The sequence below is a fragment of the Ischnura elegans genome, chromosome 12 (genome assembly GCF_921293095.1).
Source record: "Ischnura elegans chromosome 12, ioIscEleg1.1, whole genome shotgun sequence".
NCBI lineage: Eukaryota > Metazoa > Arthropoda > Insecta > Odonata > Coenagrionidae > Ischnura > Ischnura elegans.
The window spans coordinates 73,569,950-73,593,365 of NC_060257.1; the positions used below are offsets into that span (position 1 = coordinate 73,569,950).

Sequence of the window (23,416 nt, forward strand, 5' to 3'; positions counted from 1 at the left end):
TTTTTTTACTCCCACTGGCCATGGGTACACAATGACTAAGAGGAACCCAAGGTGATATTTAGGTCTCGGAACGTTACCGTGCGTATGCAATGACAGCTATTCGACCCAACTCGATGAAAGGAAAATCAGCGTCGGCATTTCATTCACCAATACAGCGAAATTCTACCCTCAAATTATAAATGAATTTGATTGAATGTGTGCCTATTAGATTTAAGGGAGATTTTAGCATGTGGAAGGTGAAAAGTGACAACTCAGGGCAATTATTTTGGAGAGAAAGCTTATTCACGTTGCCCAAAGAAGCTGCCATTCGGCAGATTAGGGCATTAAACGTGAGTCCGCAGTGAACCGATTTCTCCAAGTCTGCATATCGCTGCACAAGCGACTTCATTCTAAATTCTCAACGGATCGTGCAACTTCATCTAGCTTTTATATTTTAATATTTCTACACTTCAGCCGTCTCATCGCAATATTTTGTGGTAGAGAAGAAGATAAACGCCAGAAGGAATATATTTCGCCATAGAGAATATATAATACAGAGGCATTACTTGGGAAAAATGCCGCCAGATGGACTTCTCGATGCGTGGTGCCAGACGAGGCAGTGCGAGTCATATAAGGGAGACTGCAATCAAAATTCAACCGGTTCTAATGGAAAAAATATGATTTTATCCATTTGATGACACCAGTAGAGGCAGCTTACACAGGGGGCAATCCACATGCACAGCTAGGATAACCCGAATCACCTCTACGACACACATACTCCTTATTCAAGCTGCCAGAACAAATGTTCTTCTACAGTTTGACTTAACACAGTGTTATCAATAGCCTTTGGGGCTACATCTTTTTTTCCCTCCAAATTACCAGAAATCCACTGTCCTACGGCAAGGCTCGACGGTAGAAATAGCAATTGCGAAATGAGATAATGAAACACAGATAAATTACGATCGAGTTAGATTAGAGTTAATATGAAAATATTGCATGGAATATGTGGCTTCGTACACAGCCACGCGCACTGGTGCAATAAAAACCAAAGATGAAATTCGCCATGAAAAATACCATTTGGCTTATCCGGGAATCGAACCAGAATCTTCCGATTGCCACTCAGGTTTGCTACCAGTAGCATCACCAAGCCATCTTCATCCAAGGCGAATCTCAGACTTGCTTTACCGAAAAGGTTGTTGTCGTCTCAAACCCTCCCGGGCAACGCCGGGTGGCCCGATACGATAGTATTCTATAAATCTAATCGGCTCTTACGTTTCATCCTCCAAGCGATGAAAAGCTAATTTTCTCCATTTTAATGTATTTTATACTGTTATTGGAAAAATAGTGTTTTGTTTAACTCTTTTGTTATTTTATTTATATTTACATTTTTTAATCTCTTGATCATGAAGGTGAAAACTACTGAAGAGGGGGAGAATTTGTGCAATTGATTGAAGCGCTTAGCTTATAAGTTTGAATTCAATTTAATTGAAGCCTTCCAAAAAGCTTAGATGAATCTTCGCATTACGAGGGGGCCCAGAGAAAGAGGCAGGTCTTCTCTTCCATATGCCTGTAGCTCAAGAGGGAGTGAACTTTTGCCATGTATATAAAAACTTGTTAAATCACTAAGTGGTAGCGATTGGATGCTTCCTGGATTGGTTGAAGTGCAGCACTACGCTAAATAAAACTAATATAGAGTCAAAACTCCGGAGAACACCCCTTTTTTAAGGTCAATTTTTTCTTTGTTGAACATTCTTTTTCATACAGAGTAGATCAGATAGGAAATAGGAGAAAAATCTAAAACCCTTCATAGAAATATAAAGTACCATTATTATTTCATGACAATCATTTTATTTCTTGAGTATTTGGACAAGCCAACTATAAAATCTCACTTGCAGTTTTACATGTATAATTTACATCACTTAAGTAACCAAAATGACCAGAGTCTAACAAGGGAGAAGTCATGAAAAGCAGTAAAGAGGCTTTTAAGACTTCTCCACTTGAAAGAAAACAACCCATTGAACAAAAACCTATGATGAAAGTAAAAAAACAACGCTAAATACAAGACTCTTTGGTTTTTTAGCTGTTATGAAAGTCTCGTCGAAGGACTCGATATGTACTGACTGGTTTATAAACTAGATATTTCAAGGAATATATGTACAAGTGTGAGTGCAAAAACACAACGCACACGATAAAACAACAAGGAAATCTCAATAGGAGATTTTTGACAATTTCAATTGAGTGTTGAATGAAACCATCAAGTCTTTAACTTACACTGCAACTTACAATATCTAAACTATCACTAGATAATATACTGTGTTTGCTACAGGCAGTAGGGTGCTCATTGCCAAAGTATATGACATGATGTACTCATAATTTTTAAGAAATAGAAATCATTTAGACAGACATGGCTAGTTTTGTTTTCTATCAATGAACAAGTAACTCTATTCACAGCATTGCTACTTTTCATTTGAACTTCAGCACAGCAACGCCATGGAATACTAATAATGAATCCATAAAGAAGGTGACAGCACTCAGATTACATGCGTTCTACGGGATGTGAAAACTACTAGCTAATTGAAGAATCACTTGAAGTTATTTAGAGCTTTCACAGAAAAAAATCGAAGTTTATCATTCTTTCAGAGAGAAGCCGGCACGAGCAGGCCAATTTGTTTTTTTATATACTGGACAAAATTAGTGTCATAGTGAAATACCTCGTTATCTCGACAAGTTAAATGCCGAGATTTGACACACAGTTTGACGTTATGAAAATCGTGCATGAGCACCCAATACGAAGAATCGGTATAAAAGTGCCATGATAATGTACAAGTGACAATAAATATTTAAGAAGTATGTACCCGACATTGGGATGAAAAAGTGCATATATGCTACAGTGCTATCACGCAGATGCGAAAATATTCGATTGTTCCCATTCACGGGTCAACAGAAATATCAAACCAAAATTGATAAGAGAGTTGCTGCAAATACAATCGGTTAGTACCAATACGTCATTCTCAAGAACTATTCCTATACAGTTGGACGTGTTTGAATAACAGCTCAGAAAAATGCTCGAAGAGGAATGCATGAATTTTGTAGACATGTTCTCAATTTAAATTGTTTTTTTTTTCTACAGGATGGAGTATTCTCACAAGTAGCATTTATTTATATGATTTTCTAATTTTATTAGTTAGAGTTTCAACACTTCTGTGTACTCCGTAATCGTTTATTCATTCAAAGCCGTAAAACTTTCACTAATTTCACGCTTAAAAATGAAACATGTTCCCGTTTAACTCATTGGAACAAATTGAAATGACTAAGTGGAGTGCTAATATATATTTGCTATTATCAACGACTAGGTAGTTGAGGATTGCCCATTACATAAGTTTTGCAGGGACATCATATCAAGGAGAGTTCATAAGGTCATGCTACATATTACTCTTTACGCAATAAGTGAGCAAAGAAACAGCAAGAATTAATCGACAATAGAAATTATGGTATTTCAGGTGGATTTCCTACCATTTTTTAAATTAGGCATGAGATATAAATGCTGTAAAAAAGCACTTATGATCTAATAAATGAGTAGCAAATATACATACAGACTATTACTGCATTATATGCATATGAAAGAACGGAATCAATTTAGAGATGAAATTTATATTTTTCAACGAGTTATCCAGCACCGCGTGACTATGCCAATTAACTAATGAATGAAAATAAGTGATTTTTTGATAATAACTGATGAATATTTACCTCCCTCAGAGGAGCTTAAAACAGGAATACGATACCTGAACAGTAATTTTCTGCCATTACAAAACTGATGTAAGATATATCACAAAATAAATTAAACTGCAGTGATTGCAAGGTACTCAAAACAATAGTTTGAGGATAAAAATGACTAATTATTTGTAACGGGTCTCAAATAAGGTTCTGATATTGTGGATGATTAAAACCAGCTTTACTAAAGACTAGAATAATAGCTGCCTCTTTATCATATCTGTATGACTTAATGAATTATAATTCGATCGTTTTTGAAGTGCTAAGGTGATAACTTAGAGCAGGTTTCGAAAGAAATTGACACCTTAATATTTCCGGAGTGGAGCTATTAGAACAACACCTCTCATAAGGAACTTCAGAAAACTTGACCAAATATCAACTTTTCAGGAATTACGGATCAAGAAGTGACTTTGAAAAAAGATGATGTTTTAACATCATAATTATAAATAGGGAACTCTACAATATAGCTAAAATTGTACTTGAAGTTATGAACAACTTACATATTTACATTATAAGTAAAATATTATATTAATGACCAACTCTCAATATCTATATCCGTCAAGTCACACGTTTCACGAAGCTATTTTTGTAAGGAGTATTCGCTGAACTGAGTTCATTAGTTGTACAATCACGACTCAAAGCGATCCAGAACTTTCTTGCATCAAAGTATTCAGAAATATCATCTTACTCCCTTTGAGACACATAGAAAATGTCTTTTCAGCAATACTGAGAGCACTTACGTAATTTTTTTCTTTCGATAGACGATGAATTTTATCGAAGTTTGTTCACTCTAGGGCCGCTCTTCGAAGTGTTTCACACGTGAGGCCTGGATTCTTCGTACTTAGTTGGCAGACCAGGTACTTTTTGTTTGATATTGTCCTCCGCAAAGTTAAAGGTATATAAATAGACTCATAACTAATGTCTGCGTGGCTATTTTGGGAGCACAAAGAGATTTTTTGTCAATTTAATTCATCATTTTCATTGGACGGAACGTTCACTCTTGTGCTTCGCTCCGAAGCCTACGGCACATGACGTGGGCCTTGGATGGGCAAGAAGCTAGCTGGAAACATCGTTAACTTTGCTTATTTCTATCCATGTCGGATTAGCTGGGCTCCACCTTTATCTGCAAGTGCGATTCCTCCGCCACTTCCATCGGGGTTGTAGGAGGTGATGGTTCTGTAGTGCGGTTGACTGGTGTATCTTCACACGAGGGTGCCGGGTTCGGTAAAGAGAGTACCGAGTCCATAGCTTCCTCTTCACTGGCAGCCTGCTCCTCTTCTTTGACTACCACCGGGGAACAGTTGGATACCTGGCGCTCCTCCTTCGCCGTCACAATTACCGTTTCTACAGCGGGCACAGTGGTTCCGGCAGCGGCTGTCGCTGGCGTTGAAGTCTCCGGAGTCTCGCCCGGGTGCTGGGCGTCCCGGTGCCTCCTGAGGTCCACTTTCCGCTGGAAGGCCCGGTCGCATAGTCCGCACGCGAATGGCTTGAAGCCGGTGTGCTTGCGCATGTGCGTGATGAGGTTGGAGGATTGGCTGAACGCCTTCTCGCACACGACACATTTGTGAGGTTTCTCGCCTAGGGAAGAGAAATCAAAATGGAAGCGGTTAGTGAGCTACCTCATGCATCCGACAATGACATCATATTAAGAGCATTAAAATTTATTAAGGGCTTCATAAATTAGTAATCTATTTGAAATGAAGAAGGAGGAAATAAATTGAGACATAAAAATTGAGAAAAGATATCTTTGTAGGTCATATTTGGTACTTATTAGGATGAGAATACTTGGTATATATTAAATTTAAAAACAAGGAATGAATTTGAAGTCAAAATACAGGTTGGAAAACGTAATATTTCACGACCTAACTAAAACAACAGGGCTTCTATATAATAACAAGTATTTCCATGTGTGGCATAACTCAGAGGTTGTTACTAACCTAAGATAAAATTGAAAGAACGTGTATTTATTCTTAGGACGGCTTCACGGGTAGATATAAATGAAGATCTACAACTTCGTTATCGTATATTTTTAAATTAATTATAGAAACAACCTCAATTTTTTGAAAATAGCAAACTTTTAAGCTTTGCGAGGATTTTTACACATTGTTATCATTGGATAAAATATAATATTAGTAACATGATTGTAACAAATTTATCTGTTACTTTAAGGTTAGAATACTTTGTTACCTTATTTTTTGTAACATTCATTGTTCTACCTGTAGAATGTAGAACTGTAGAAAACGTTTTCAGTAACCGTTGAGACCTACTTCTTTACTGATTTTTTAAAAATACATAACTTTTTATACCCGTCCGAGTTGCAAATAAATCTACTCTTACCGTCCCACCCTACCTTTATTCGCAAACTGTTCAAACACAGCTACCCTTTATCCCAGTGACTTTCTTGCAGACACATCAAATCCTCACTCTGCACATAATTCGGTAATTTCCCGCGCCCCTTCGCCCCCAGCCCATTTTCGACCGACGGGACGCGATTTTACACCCAGATCTAATAAGTGCTTAGATCGACATATTTTGGAGCATTCTAAAGGGCCAACTAGGTTAATGATCGGGAAAAAGGAACTCATATGCTATTCTCCAATCAATATCCACATCATTCTACGTAGTTACCCTCCTTATATATATATTTACGTCATACTGTCTCCTACTCCATCTACGGAAAATCGTAGAAATTTCCTTCTATATAGGAAATTTTTTCCTTTCTGTAGAAATGTTAAATCATGGTTTTTCTAGTAGTAGGACCCGTCCGCCTTGACATAAGTACTTGATTTTTAAAAGAATTTTTGACTTAAAATTCTTACAAAATCATTATTATTTCTAAGAAATCCCTTGCTGGACAAGCTTCGCAATCCCCTTAGCAGACCAATATATATAGCACTTTAGTTTTAGTTGGTATGCTCTAATAACTAAAAGCTGCGTCTGATATGCGCTGTCTGAATTATAATCGATAACGTTTTGCATTCCCTTGTTTGAAAGGACAATATTCTCAAAAACGATAATCACTCCAAATGCTTCGTTCGTAAAATATGAGAGCTAAGATTTTAAGTAATAATGCACCGAAATGTTTTATTTTCAGCGCTACTGAATAACACAAGCCGGATGAAAACAATCATGGCCATCATAATGCCTTTTTTTCGCATTTTTAACTACACCCATCCGATTTCTTCCTTAGTATTCCTCACCACCGAGTCATAATTCCTCTGACTACGCGCGATGCCTGGTACCCTTGCATTTTTCATGAGAATCCTCATTATCGATCCCCATTTGACTCGCTCCCTTTTCGTAATGGCCCCTTTGTGACTCCGAGCGTGGATAACCCCTTCGCCATAGCGCCTAGATTACAACCTTAGCGTCCATCCAACTTCCTCCGTTCTCAAAAGCCCCATTCAACTCCACAAATTCACTTTGCATGTGCACGCTCGCTATCCCCCCTGACAATTGCCAATTGCCGCCATATCATCGTCATCTCGCAAAGCGGATCTATTAATATAATTTCTCTTTGAGCAATGTCATTCACTTGCCTTTTTCTACTGCTGAAGTTAAGCCGTACACACTTACGATTCATATCCAGACAAAAGAGCTAAAAACTGATCACAAAAACTTGCTTTGCCTAAATAGCGAATAAATTGCATGAATGCCGATGAAGTTGTTAAAATTTTCGCAATCTATATGTTATCAACTAATTAAACTTTTGGGTATACCCACGTCTTGCGACTTACAAGCCGAGGTTTTTTTCCCCTCAAGCTTTTTGGTCATTTCTATTGGTGTTATCATTACATACATTTATACTAACTCTTCATAGAAAGAATACCATCGGATTCATAAGAGAATTTCCCATGAAAACCTTATTTTTGAGTCATTAATGTGAATATAAGCTTTTAACGTTAGTCCCATGAACTCAAAGTACATTTACCAATATTTTTAGATCATTTAAATACTGCTCATTGCACTCTTCAATGGCACATGACAGAAGGCTACCTACCAATTACCTGCCTCTATACACCTATCTCTCCTTCCGTAATACCATCTCAGGTATAAAATAAGAAGCCTCCAGCGAATATATATTACCCTTTTATCTGTAGACCTGCAGCTTCGTGACTTGTAAAAGGCCATCGGTTAGCTGCATTTGCCATTCATAATACCATTCTGCCTACTTCTTTTATCGGTATAAGCTGGCAGTTGAGAGTTCTTTTATACGGCATATTCCATGAAAGGATTGCCTTTTAACTGACACAAATTCCACAGAAGTGGAAGAAGGTATCGTATATCAACCGAAAAGTAGTGCGCCGAAGACCAAAGTGACGTTTGAATTATCCCTTGTCATAATATGAAAGGAAGGCATATTCAGGCTTACAATTCAAAATTCCCCGTGTCTGAGACGTTAACGAAACAGAGTCATATAGTCAGCGGGTTTATCCTCTCTAACTTGTCCCTGTTTCGCTTCTTCTTGATTCACTCTCTCAACACAAGCTCAATCCCTTTTCTGTCAAGCTTACTTCCTCATTTCTGAGTCCATAATCACTTAATAGCATCCCACACACACTATTCAAAAGAGGGCACGTTAAGTAATTTCTCTCACAATATTACGTCATGTCCTCACCCTTAAATTGATTTCGAACGATGACTGGGCAAAATACGTTCTTAGCCTGATGAAATAACGACCGTGGGTTGCGTCTTTGTCATTATTTCGGACGGAATTTGAAATCATATCTGAGAATTGTGGAGCATAATTTTCAATTTTAAGCAACCAAACTATTTAACACGAGAATCGCCATCTTTTTCGCATACCCAAATGCGCCAGCAGCGGTTATTTTGACCAGTAGGTGGTTTCTCTCGTTGACAGGTAGTGTTGCCAATAATTTCTTTCGCATTTTATATTTAGAAGTACGGTTCTTTTTTTAATCTCCAGTTTACAATAACTTCAAATAATAAATAACATTTGAAACAAATAATTTTTCAACTTGAACACAAACTTTGGAAGGTGAGCTCCGAAGGTAATCTATGCAATAATTTTGTGATATAACTGCATAGCATAAAAAAAAATTGTAAAGAAATATGCAGGCAGTTAGTTGCGAATTCAACCTGCTAACGTGGGTGCTGGTCATAATGCTAGAAGAAATCTGATTTTAAAGATCACAAGTAATAAGCATAACGTTAATTATACCGGTTAAAATGACCACTGTGGCCTTTAGGTATATCAGAAAACATTTCATAATTCATTCTATCGATTATGAACATTTTTGGTGAGTCATCGGAGGACAAAAATTCATTAAAAGTCACGAAATATCAACAATTTTTAATCTTCGCAAAAGAATAGAAGACAAATTGTAATTCAAAAACGGTCAAAATGACCGCTTCGGTGTTATATTTTAGTGTTAACTTTTTTCAGCGCATCATTTCTCACAGTATGTACGATAAATCTATTAAAAATAAATTTTCATCATCATAAAGCCAGAATGACTACCTACTACTGCGTATAAATCGATCCGGTGTACAAATACTTCCCTTGCTCTTGATTCATTGCTTTCCCTCAACCCTTTGCTTCTTGCCCCCACACTCTTCACGTTTCATGGTTTTGATTCGATTAAATTGATTGAGTAAGGAAACACAACGGGGAAATAGAGTCCAGAGAAGAGACCTTTTATGTAGGTTAAGTACGATGATGTTTTGAAAACCCGGGTAAAAAGAGCAAAATAATCACATTTTCAACGAGTGGTAGCGTAGGCGAACGGGACGTAAGAGTTCCCTTCTCATGCTTGTATTTCTTGACAATCGACATGGAGGTGTACCGATATGTTCAGTAAATTAAAACCAATTTAAAAGAAAAAACTTACTCCAGTTATGAATGAAGTTCCGTTTAATTGTACCGGGACTACCCAAGGTGATAACTTTTACGGAGTGCTCAAATTGTGCGAAAAATCCACAGAGGAACAATCATTCGCCTTGACCGGGATTTGAGCCCGGTCCCTTGATTTCCGGCCGAGTGCTTTAGCCAGTTAAGCTACCCAGGCAACATTCTCCCCTGTGGAAAAATCGAGGGATCCGGGTTTATAATCCCGGTCAAGGCGAATGATTTTTTCTCTGTGGATTTTTCGCAGAATGAAGTTCCTTTGGTTGATATTCAATATTAGTAATTGTAACCAATTTCGGTCTCCCACCGAGTTAAAACTCTGACTCTTAATGTAGTTTAGACATTTCATGCTCAATTAACCCTTATTTTTACATGATGGGGACTTTAAATAGGTTTCAATAGAGATATACACCAAGAAAGTAGCCGTTTGTAACCAAGTTATATGGTTTAAAATCGATCTTATGGAGTCAGCTTGTTAACCCGTTCAACGGAGAACATTTGGGGTGAGTAATTCTGAAAAAAATGTAGGGGTCTTCTTGCCAAATTATATGCGTTATTCGTAAAATGTTCTCGGGATCGCCACCGGGCCAGGAACAGCAAAACTGCCGAAGTTTCGATGTCCGACTAGACCACCGTCCTCTGGGCTGTGAGGGTGTATCACTCACAGCCCTGAGAACGATGATCGAGTCAGATATCGAAACGTCGGCAGTTATGCAGTTCCTGCCCCAGTGGCGATCCCGAGAACATTTGGAAAGTCTATTCGCCGGGAAAGCACTAAATCTTTTTTCAAATTATATGCGGTTTTTCAGTGAGAACAATCAGCGTCCTTCGGTATCCTTGGAGTTGAAAGTGATGAGTCGCAAATAATAATGAACTTGCCAATTTTTATCGGAGAAGTTTAGCCAAAGACACTTACGATTCATAACCAGACGAAAGAGCTAAAAACTGATCACAAAACTTGCTTTGTCTAAATAGTGAATAAATTGCATGAATATCGATGGAGTTGTTAAAAATTTCGCGATGCATATGTTGTCAATTAATAAAATCTTTGGGTTTACCACAATCTTGCAGCTTCTAAATTGACGTTTTTTCCACTTAAGCTTTTTCAGGTATTTCCAGATTTTACGAAGGTGGGTTAAAATTAGGGTATTTAACATTTTACGAAGACTATTCGCCGGGAAAGAACTAAATATTTCTTCAAATTATATGCGGTTTTTCAGTGAGAACAATGAGCGTCCTTCGGTATCCTTGGAGTTGAACGTGATGAATTGCAAATAATAATGCACACACTTTTCAGGTACAGTGGAACCACGGTTAGCGAACGCCTCTGATAACGAACAATTCGGATAACGACCAAAAATTTCGCTAAAAATTTTCCTCGGATAGCGAACAAAATTTCGTTTATCGATCAGATGTGTAGCGGCCATGTTCTTGTTCGGAGCTGTGCGATCCCAAATGGAAAGAAAGTAATACCTCCATCCACTCACGCTATCACATGGCAGTAAAAACTGTTAGTTTTCCTATGCTTCCTTTTGTTTAAATGCTTTCTTTAATGTTTTTATTTATATTTAACTCAATTTGTACTGTATTATAACTATTCTCATTTAAAAAAGCCTACCTATATTGCCTGTAACTTTCATATAATAGCTAGTCAATAGGAGCTAGGAACCAAAATTTCCTATTTCCTTCATGTCTTATGGGGAAAATTGTTTCGGATAGCGAACATTTCGGATGACGACCAGCTTTCTGGAACGGATTGTGGCCATCAGGTACACGAGATTCTACTGCACTCACCCGTGTGTATGTAGGTGTGCTTCTTCATGTCGGACTTTTGGTGGAACCTCTTTCCGCAGTACTGGCATGGATACGGCCGAGTGTCCGAGTGGATGAGTAGGTGCGTGGACAATGTCGAGGACCGCTTGAACGATTTGCCGCACTGCTTGCACTGAAAAAGAAACATGCATAAAATTATCATAAGCTGCGGATGGTTAACTTATGGTCAGACCCTGGGCCGCCCAAAGATAGGGATACTTATGGCAAAAGATGCGCCATAAGAAGTGAAGGGGAATAAGGAATGGGTAGGTTTAAAAATCGAAAAAGAAATACATACTGCAGTCAAACATTTTAACCCATGATTATGATTGTTCACTTATACTTATTGGAATTTGCGATGATTGAATGACATTTTGCGTAATATGGCAACCTCTGCCCCTGGTAGATCTAGCATTCAGATTTGAGTCCCGGTTAAGTAAAAGGGAGGAGGTAATTATTATTGGGGATTACGAAATCATTACCAGGAGGAATAGACCCTCTGATTGGAGTAGAGTCAAAAGTATCTCTTGGAATGATGTTTCTAACGAACGCGTATAATATCATTTCATTGCTAAAATTACTTCATTTTATGGTGGCCTTCAATATCACCATCGTAATTTGTCTATATTTTCAAAAATATTTTCCTGTCGTTTCTTTCATTACCATCCTAATCGTGAGACTCAAACGCAGTTATTATTTCCGCATTCTTCATAGAAATTTATGATATCCTATCGAAATTATCGTATAAACGCGAATAACGAGTCACAGTGGATTAGCAGGTTTATTGTGATTGGGTGTAGCTTCCAAAACTTCGAAGCTTTTTTTGCCCAATTTTTTTCTCATTTTACATAACTATAATGTTGTAGATGTATTTACCTAGATTATCACTAATATTTATAATGAAATATAAAATGAAATAAACCAGCCAAATCACTTTATTTCCATACAACAGCTTCAAGTTTGGAAAAGTATGCGAACAGAGTAACTTACTTTATTTTTATTTATTTATTTTATTCTCAAACCACCGGATACAGCTCTTAATGGCCATTTTACACCGGGGTGTTCAACAAATGCAACAAGTAAACGTACACGAACAACCTTGTCCTGGACCGGGGAAACCTACCAAGCCGGGACTAGAACTCGCGACCTATTGTTTGGCAGGCGAGAATGTTACCCCGCCGCCACCGAGACAAGCAATTTCAAATTACAATGTTCTCAGGTCTTGCGAAACAAAAAGCATGAGGATAGGTTTCTTTTATGAATGACTTCTCTTCAAAATAACTAAGAAGTTCTAATATAGTTCTGTAATACAAAATCAGGCTTGGCTGAAGTAAATAAGAGAAATTGGGTGGAGGAATAGGAGCATTAACTATCCCGCCTGGTATCTAGTGTCGCATCGGGTGAGTTGACGGATATCTATCTTCATGGAGGACAACCCAGCAGTCCTCACGTCCCTTCTCTGTCACACAAGCGAGCGGTTACGTCGCTTCGCGCGACAATCTCACGCAATCTATATTCTCGTGACGATCGGGCACCAGATGAGGGAGATTTCCGGAGCGGATGGATGTGTTGGAGCGGTTTTTATGGTTTATTTGCAGTAGGAAAAGAGGGGTGATGAGGATTCGAGGAAAAAGGAGGTCAAAGACAACGCTGCGTGATGACAAAGTCCATGCGGCCCAGTAATTTTCTTTTTTAATCCTTTAATCAGAGCATTCAATCGGAGGCTATAATAGGGAACACATAATCACTTTGATTTTAATATGAAATATATTAGAAGTCGCTCTTCAGGTATGGATTATAAGTGATGAAAATATACAAATCATCGAATATTTCATTTCATCACAAAAAATTTGGAGTGCTTTGAAATGTTGTGTAAGTCAAAAATCCAATTTTTTTCATAATTAAAAAATCAATTGCAAAGAAGTTGGAACTGTGCTGAGGGCTCTCAGTATGTGTTGCTACCTGTCAATCCCAAGTGTAACAATGACTTGCACCATAGTATTTCTAAGTAGATACACTAATTTGGAGCCAGTTGCCATGGATATCTCAAAATCAAGAAAAACTGGCGCACACTAATATGTTTCTTAGCCTTCCATAGAGATCTAGTTTTAGCGTATTTTTATTTCGGAAACAATTTTCTAGAAAAATGCTTTCCTGGCTTATTTTAAATACGAGACTAATCAAAATGCTACGAGAAAATACTTTTTGCTCGTGCGCAAACTATTAATCTTTTAAAAATAACTATTCATCAGATTTTGATTACTATTGACATTGACCAGACATAATCGCCCTAGGAAATTAAAAAAATATTATTCTTTGTTGAATTACTTCCTTTAAGCCTTTAAAAAATTCTGTTTAGCAATGAAACTATTCAGAGTAGTTCAAATCTAACATTAATATTGAAATTAAAAAAATATCGTATCACTTTTCCACAAGATTTTTATAATGCGTACAACGCTTTTCGGCTCACTGAGCCATCATCTGGTACAAGACCTCAGTGAGCCATCATCTGGTACAAGACCGCAGTGAGGTCTTGTACCAGATGATGGCTCAGTGAGCCGAAACGCGTTGTACGCATTAAAAAAATCTTGTGGAAAAGTGCTACGATCTTTTATTTATTTAAATATGTCTAACTTCCACCAATTGAAGCCTGAATCTGTTGAACTAATATTAATATATAAAATGCTCCTCTTATAGAGTTATAGGATACATGGCAGTTGTAAATTGCTTTTCAAGTAGTAATCGTGGCCACATTGCATGCTCAATTGCCCAGGTATACTCCGCATCATCGTGAGGATACTCCAATAGGTACCATTTATCTGATGTGCCTCAAACGGGAGGCCTCAAAGTACAAAAGGAGGAGGAAAAAAAGCGCGGGAAATCCGTGGAAGTAATGAAGTGAATCATAATCTAAGCTCGTCACATTTTGGGCGTTTGAAAACGAAGTGGAATGAGGAGGGCGGGGAAGAGGAAACGAATTTAACGACAGCGGAAGAGATTAAAAAAGCTGGCATATCGACAGGTTGATCGGGAACGGCGGGCAACATGTGGTCTGCGACGACAGTATGGCGGTGGTGGTTTTGGAGTGCGCGAGCTCAGGGGAGGAAAAAACACCAGGTTTCACTAATTTCTCTCTCCTCCTTTTTCCACCGTAACTCAGTCACGTCAGCCACTTGCTCCTGAGAGTCAATACGCCCACGTCAGGATTTACGAGGAGGGCGCGGGAAACTCAGCGGTGACCGATGGCAGCGATTGCACGAGAGAGCCAGGCCAGTAAAATGGCGGCAGTTAACCGGAATACGGAATGAAGAGGATCGCGGTGTAAAAGGCAGAAATCATTTCCTCGGCATATGCGCCGAGCTTACTACCAACCTTCATCCTATCTCTCTCTTCCAAAGTGTCTCCCTAACACAGCCTTTAAGGCAAACGGCATTCGAGCAATTGCTCAGGAAAGATAAAATACGTTTTTTACCGATGAAAAGAATGAAAATACGAAACGATTAAGTTGTCTGATAGCAGTGTTTTCGAACAGGAGATGGCATTCTAAAATTACTTAGAGATATGTTTCATCGATACGTCATCAGTTTTATTTGAAATTTAATGCTTACTGGGCAGCCGAAGCATTATGAAAGCGCTCCTTATTCAGATCGTGTCTTTTATTCGCTTCAAAAAAGTCACTCCAACGGGGAAAATTTATTTTTCACAAAAGAGACAAGCTATATCTTTAAAGATACATGCACCTTTAAAAAAGATCAATTTATTTGCATGTTAAGTAAGATTGACTCTTCCTAGGAACTGTTAGAGGGCTACGACTTAGCAACCGGAGATTTCATTACGACGTAAAGTCTTAATAATTTTCTTATTAATATAATTCACCTATCAATTGCGAGTGCATAGGAAAGCAGCTGTTTGTATTCGATGCAGATAAAATAAAAAATACTTATTTATGGATCTATTTCCGAATTACTGGGGGACTAAGAAAATCAAATGGTAAATCTGTGCACTAAGGATGCAATTACTACCGAGGAATATTGCATATTTTTCAAAAGACAGGAAATGCAGTCATAAGTAATGGTGCGAAAAATCCACAGAGAAAAAATCATTAGCCTCGACCGGTATCACCTTGACCGGGCGAATGATTTTTTTGTGTGGATTTCTCGCACAATTTGTACATTGTGGGTGACTCCATAAAGGTATCACTGTGGCTACTCCCATTATACTGAAATAAGTCATAAGTACGATGGATTTGAATTCGACGCAGCCAATTACATCTATAAGACAAAGAATGCGGTATTACGGAATAGTATCGATCCAACGCGGCGTACTTCTGTTCTCTAGATGTCGTTCTCGATTGGAATTACGTGCGAGAACGAGAAGCTCTCCGCGGTGGTGGTAAGTAAGCATCGGGCGTTCATATCACTGGTCGGCCATCGCCACGTATGTCACCTTTATCTCGTCATAATGGCGTTTTCGTGTCGGCTTTGAGGATGAAAGACTGGTGTGGGGGGAATATTCTCAACAAGGCACACGCATGTGCCGCTATCACGTGCGAGAAGAAGGGACCAGGATGTATATACGTGTATGTGTGAGAAAATTGAATGGGGGGAAGTAGGAGTTAGCGTAGAATGGGGCAGAACGTGGGCTGGGGTGACAAAGCGGAAGGAAGGAGGATTTCAAGCCGGGGCAACTATGTCGTGTCGATGAGAAACAACTGCGAATCAAACAAGAGAAGAGTGATTTTGGTCGGAGTTGGGTAACGCTTCGCGTGATACGGCGCCATTCGTCAAAAAGGGCCGAAGAACAATACGAAATCTAACGCAAACAGTGAAATGGGACGGCGGTTATGGGTTTTCGTGTGTATTTCTTTTTTTGCTTTTCCTACCGCAGCACGCAGGATGAAATAAAGCGCCACTAAGCGACAATCGGGGAACGAAGCCCGACAATGAACATAAAATAAAGCAATGAAGCCTCGCTTTGAGTGGATCAGAAAAATACTTCTTATTTAACGGAAGATTATTTTTTTCGTCTTATTTCAATCGAAGGAGTATGGTAGGCAAATAGGTTGAACACTTGCCTGGTGTTTTAATGGTCAAATGATCAAATCCCGGTGAAGCGTTTGGAAGTACTGTTTAAAAAATAGTTTTTAAGTATTTTCGTGGTCTAGTTTTTGTGATGAATCATGCAATCGATTAAAATAGAGTTGTTAATGAACACTCTTGGAATTAAATATATCTATAACTAACGCCATCTATTGCTATATTTTAAAACTGTTTACACATGAAAATTTAGGTAATTAATTAGGACGCAATTGAGCAAAATTTTCATTATCTAGTCATAGAATTTTGTATTTTCATCCAAAGTAAGCATTTTTGCAAAATTTCCAACCAATCTGACCATTGGAAGTGGGTTAAAAATCAGTTATAAGTTTCAATCGATGTAACAGAAAAAAGATAACGCAAGTTAATAGAAAGAGTATAAAAATGTAATGGAAGCAAAGTAAATTTGATTACTGATAACAATGGATTCAAATTATTTGCATTTTAATATGGCTGACATTTTTATAAAGCATAGAGGCCCCCTCCCGTGCACAATTTTAGCAGAAGGAGAGAAAATTATCTCTTGTGGAGAAACCTAGGAGGGAGTCAAAAGCTTTGGACTGAGCTAAGCATATACCTCAAATGGAGACAAGTCCCAAGCTAATGGGAGGTGGGTTAAATGTTAATTAAAAGATTCCACCGATGAAACAGCATAAAAATACAAAGAAATTTGAGAAAGGGTAATCAATTAATTATGTGAAGTGAATTTGGCGATATTTGGACCCCTCTTCCCCCATTAATAAGATATCCTGAGATTTGGTTCGACCCTCTCCCTCTAATCCCACGTGAGAATGTTCAAATGCGTACTTTCAGTGTAAATGCGCTAATATATCTTTCATTTCTTTGGCTTTTAAGGAAATTTTTAGCTATATTTACTTAAGATTAGGGAAGATAAGTATTTAACATTACAAAGTTCGCAATTTTACACTGTTTCTCGTGGAAAAAAATTGCGTTACACTTTACATCGACTTTACCCCCTAATCGCCTCACTCAATTACTGGATGACCCCAAAGAGCGTGTAAAAATATGAATTACCTGAAACGTCCTCTGGGTCTGCTGAGGCTTCGCTGGGACATGCGAAGTCTTCTGGTGAGACTGGTTGGATGGATACTGCTGCGGGGGTGCATTCTGCACCGGGGGCGGGATTGGGATCGGTTGAGCTAGGGGCTGGGAAGTTTTCTGCTGCTCCAGTACGCAGTCGGGGGATGGAGTGTCTTCCCGGAGGCAACCGGCGACTCCACCGCTCCCTGCCGGGGAGGTCCAGTGGGTGGCGGCGGCAGGACAGCACGGCTCCGAGTTCAGCCGGGGTCTCCGACATGCTGGACAGTGGGGCAGGGACGGGGGGACGAATGGAGGAGGTGGGTGCGGGAGTTCGGGGCTGGGTGCCGGGTGAGGTGGCCGCGCCCAGCCTCCGTCACCGACACCACCGCCGGCCACGCGGCCCTCCTTCTCGCAGAGGCTCCCTGGGGACCAGATACCACGTGGACGGGTACAGAGGTTGAGCGGGGCATCGTCGGATTCAACAGTCTCTTGCCACGGGCTTCTCAGGGCTGATTCTGGGGCTGCAAAGGAAAGTATGCCGATAGTTTGGTCTTTTCATAGCACTGCATGAAAGAAGTGACTTTGTACACAGTCACGCGCACGGATGCAACTTAAAATACACCGAGGATGAAGGTCGCCACGAATAAGTATTTGAACCAGCCGGAATTTGTACCTGGAACTCCCAATTGCCGATGAGGTGTATTAGCCTGTAATACCACCAACCCGTTATCTCAGAGCGAACTTCAACATGTAGTTTATGGTTCGAATACAGGCAAAATCAAATATTTTTCAAAGCGAACTCAGTGTATTTAATTGCGCACGGTTTGCCTAAGTTCGTGTATTTAAGTGTCATTCTTAGTGTATTTAAGTTCGGTCATTTGACTGATATCAGACATTTTGGGGGAATCCCGCCTCCCCAGGTATTAATACCAGGCACTAGGCCAGCTGCTGTGTACCACCTCTTCAGTGTGATCAGAACCGTGGGTATGAAACGCACTACGCAGTATATGGCACAACAAGTGTAAGGGGCTCACTGTTACCTTTCCATTGTAGGTGACATTTCGGGAGGAGAAAGGTTGAAGAAAAACCTACCGATGAATGATTCCCCGGAGAACCTCGTCTTCAAGGCTGCATCAACAGAATCGTATGCGAAGAGGGCCAACATGAATGAAGCCAGTATAAATTTTCACGTGCTAAATTTGAGCCTGATGTAACAATATTAACCTCAAATGAGGGTTGATTCAAATCATCATAATTTGATTTGATAGAGTTTGAAGTGATCACCTTAAAAACTTATGTAACCGTCAAAATAACTAGAATTTTTTAAAATGGTCATAAAATTCGACTTATTTTTGTACCTACTAAAGACAAGGAAAAATATGCAAAAACTCTTCTTTTAAATTCAATAACAATTTCAAACCTATTTTATAATAAAAAATCAACAAAATAGAACAAATGAAACTGCTAATACGATATAACTGGTTTTTTCCTAAAGAAATTCACCATATATAACTTGAATAAACAAACGAACCTTGAATTGTAAACAAGGACCAACAAAAAAGCCAAGTTGAAGTCTGTACCATTTATATATACCATTTACGGCTAGAACCAAATCATCAACTATTTCCAAAAAATTATCTAGCAATACAGCCAACTGGCTCAAAAAATATTAATCATTTAACCATGTTTGATTATAAAAGATACTTAGCTTTTAGTTGATAATGAGCAACAATGATTGATTTAGAATTGATCCTCAATATTAAGTTGATAAGGCCATAAAATTTGGGCCAAATTGATCCGATAAAAACTTAATAGAGACGTTAAAACCTCGAATTTCTCTCACAGTTAGAGAGAAAATAAATTATTTATGACCATGGTAGCTATGAAAGTGGAAATAAAATCCACACCTTAGTCAAAAGCGTTATTGTTTAATAGCCAAACGTTTGGCTTGAAGGTCAAAACATTCAGAGTGAATAATTTTCTGCGCATAAAGGCACAGGAATGTGTTCATTACTCTGGCTGCGGAGAGTGATTATAATGATAGGCCGGTCGCTTTTGATGGCCATGGCGGAAGAGAACCGGTCCTCACCAATACTAAGATCTAAACGCAAGCTGAGACCTATCTCCATGCTTCTCTTTTTCCAATCATTAGGTGAGGAGTGAGGGTAAACACCTGGCTATATCCTGGTTGCTACATCGAATTGTCAATCATTTACACCATTGATGCATTTTTATAGCAAACCGATGGTCCCAAAAACAAATATTTTTCAAGTGGAGTCATGTAGAGTTTGCCCTGGATCACTAACATTACTCACATGAGTGGTGCTGCTCATATGTAAACTCAAACGAATAGCTCACTCCGATGTCATGAACTTGGGTCCCCCACGTATATGTGTAATCTTTGACACCAGTGGTCATGGTTGATAACAGGAAACTGATTATGAAGAATAAAATAGACCATATAGCTCATAATATGTAATTCATTACATGTAGCCATATTAAATAAAACGCACCTAACGAAAACTGATACAAATTCCACACTCAAAATCACCACTCTTCTAAAAAAGGTTCAGCACTCAATGATATAATCTGGGTAGGCATAATTAAATGTTTGGATGTGTGGTGGTCAAAAGTGTGGAAATTGTATCCGTGATAGTTTAATTTAGGTTCCTAAAATAAATGTCATTCGTTTCCGCAATGTCAATACCGAAAGGTTTAAAAAAAATAGAAATGTTGAAAATGCACTTGATTACTTCATGGTTCTATTGTGAAGTTCTCCAGGCTTAGGCCAACATTCACAGAATGAGTAAAAATAAAGAATTGATCTATAAAACTAGAAACATATTCTGGATTATTTATATAAAAGGTAGTTTTTCACAATTATATAACGCGTCACACATGATGTCTCCATGTTTCTGGGTTTCACCGCGTATGTTTTCCTTGTGACGACAGTTTCTCCGGTATCCCAACCGGCGTCTTCAGGTCGATTTGTCAGATTATTCGACCTGAAGACGCCGGTTGGAATACAAGAGAAACTGTCTTCAAAGAAAATCCACGCGGTGAAACCCAGAAACATGGAGACATCATCTAGACAACGCCGCGGAAACCTACGCATCAGCGTCACTCATATTCAACTATATCGCACATGAATCGATTGAACTTATAAAGGATCATGTTCATAATTTAGCATATAAGCAATCATCAAAATTAGTTATTAAACGTGAAATGGCGAAAAATCATTGAATATTTACATCAATGGGATACTCACCAGCTTGCGCAGGTCTCCTTGGAAACGGTCCCACGATGACGAGGGGCCTTGGTTGTTGTTGCGCGTGGGAGGCCACATGTTGCGCAGGAGGCAATATGACCTGGGTCGGCTGGTGCTGCCGCGGGGGTGACATGGAGCGGTGCTCTTGGTGTAGGTAGTGGTGCTGGTGTTCGGAAGAGGGAGGGAGAGGAGGTGGGGGCGTTGACGGTGGTCGGTGATGGTTGAGGGGTGAGGTGGCCTCCCCAGCCAGGTGGTGCGGTTGGTGGTGCGGTGGCCAGTATATATGCGGGTGCAGGGCATGGCGCTGGTGTAGGAAAGGCGACGTCTGGTGCGGCAGGGGAGAGGCTGGTGGACTGCGAGGAGATGACCTGCATACTGGCCATGATCCGTGGTGCCGTATCTCCAAACCTGTAGGATACAATGAAGGAAACTCTCGTATAAAAGATCATAATGATATAAACTTTCCCGGTAAATGCGGTTGATAAAAAAAATTGGACTCAAAACTCCGGGGGTGTATCGTGTTTCGTATGAATGTGGGGAAGATGTTGATACTGTTGCCGGCCTCGGTGACGGTGGGGTAAAGCCCTCGCCTGCCGAACAGGAGGTCGCGGATTCGAGTCCCGTCCGGGTAAGTTACCCATATCCTGGACGAGGTTGTTTGTGTACGTCAAACTTTTAACATGTTATAATCCCGATGTAAAAGACTGTATAGACCTTTTTTCGCTGATACGAAAATAAATAAATATTAAGTAAAAACTTCTTGGGTTCGGCACTGGGTACGGATATTTAAGATACCTTCGTTTCGTTTAGGCTGTGCTCGGCGATGACTGGATTTTTGGGATAGCTTAGCCTAATGCTACGTCTATGTTCTTTCACTCTAGTTTCTATAGTTCGGCCAGTCTCTCTTACGATACCTTCCCCATATTCAGACGAAATTCGATATACTCCCGAAGTTTTGAGTCCAAATTTTTAAGCCAACGAGATGATTCTTTGGCTTCGGTGGCGGTTTACTAATGGCTTTTAATCTGTATTTTTAAGGTGTTCTGGGCATATTTCTGAATATAGTGGCGGTAAGTGGGAAAAATTGATCTATTAACGGGTTCCCTTCCTTTAGGATTAGTATTTTCGGGGAAAGGTTGGGATGGGACATATGTTTCTCTCCCTGAGGAAGTCCGGAGGAAAGCAATTCATCAACTAGTGCTGTTTCGATATTCGAGGAATCAATAATGAGGGAAGTGTATGGAAGAACGGCGGAGAAAAACCCGGAGTTGACGTTAGACTGCCCGAAAGACGACACGAGGACCACCGCTGAACGTCCATTCCGATGGACCAAGAGCAATATTTGAAGTCCTCACCCCAAAATACGGATATTCTTTGAAAAATCTGTGTTACTGCCGGGATTTGAACCTGAGCCCACGGGGTAGGAAGCAAACACTCTAACCGCACCAACCCGAACCCCGCGTTGATTACTATTTCCTGATTGAGAGTGTTATTCCATGATAATAAAGCAGCGATACCTACCTCTTTTTGATGCGATGTCGGCTGGCAAGAAAGAGAAGAGCGTCGGGGAGGCTTGTTGTTGCTGGTGCGATGGAGGCGGCGAGGAGGCGGAGACGTGTCGGGGATGGAAGAGGTGGGGTGGCGAGGTGGGTGTGGCGGGCGAGGTGGAAGGCGGCGTTGGGGGCAGAGAGTGCTTGGGCACGACCCACGCGGCGGCCGGGGGTGGTGGCGGGGGCGTGGAGGCGGAAGGCGGCGGGGAGGCGGAGGACGGCGGCGGGGGCGGTGGGGGTGGCAGGAGGTGTGGGGCCGACACCAACACCGTCGAACTCTCCTCGCGGCCCCTCACGAGGAACGAACGCGGCATCTCCGCGTAAAAGGACGGCCGGCCGCCTGCAAGAACAAAGACAAGTACGGTTGAGAACCATGACGAAGGAAATTTATTGAGATTGAGATTTGTTTTACTATTAATCTACTAAGGTAGGTTTCCATGGAGTCAATGAAGGATTATTATAAAAAAATCTAAATGTTTATTAGTTTAATACTTTAGTAAATAAAATATTTTTATAAATAGTAGGAGTACCATTTCCAATAAATTATTTCCAAAGTTTCTGTTTTATGAAACATTAATATCTTATAATTATTTTAAACTTAAAGTAACTATGTACTTCCTCTCAATTCATAAATGTCTAAAATCATTAACTTTCATATGCTGTTAAGACTAACAATGACATTTTAGGCTCCAAAATATGTAAAAAATGGGTATTTAAAAATATTTAAACATTTCGTCTCTTCCATATTCCCCGGACCCTGGTCACATCTTCCCAATTTTGATGATGAATCTGCCCCTGAATGGAGTATCTAAGAAGAATTCCTACATTACCCATTCCATCATCTACCGTTTCGAATAAATGGCCAAATCATTAAGGCCCAGGATTCAGAATGCTTCAGACCATAAAATAGCTGCGCTTGGGGATTACTTCTAAATTACTCCCGGTAGGGCAACCCATGCCAGAGAGGTCGAAGTGTAGAAGAAAGGTAGCCCACGTAATGGTGTCACGTAAAAAACACTACTGTAAGTAG

General features: G+C 39.7%; 1 protein-coding gene across 1 annotated transcript; it reads right to left on the bottom strand.

The window, feature by feature from the left end:
* Positions 1–1,816: 1,816 nt before the first annotated feature.
* Positions 1,817–22,700, bottom strand: LOC124168715 (extensin-like). Its single transcript, XM_046546981.1, has 5 exons — positions 22,358–22,700; positions 20,837–21,268; positions 17,563–18,089; positions 11,414–11,564; positions 1,817–5,328 (listed from the first exon to the last, which is right to left on the bottom strand). The coding sequence occupies exons 1-5, from the start codon at positions 22,698–22,700 to the stop codon at positions 4,853–4,855; spliced, it is 1,929 nt and encodes a 642-aa protein (XP_046402937.1). The 3' UTR covers positions 1,817–4,852.
* Positions 22,701–23,416: the final 716 nt, after the last annotated feature.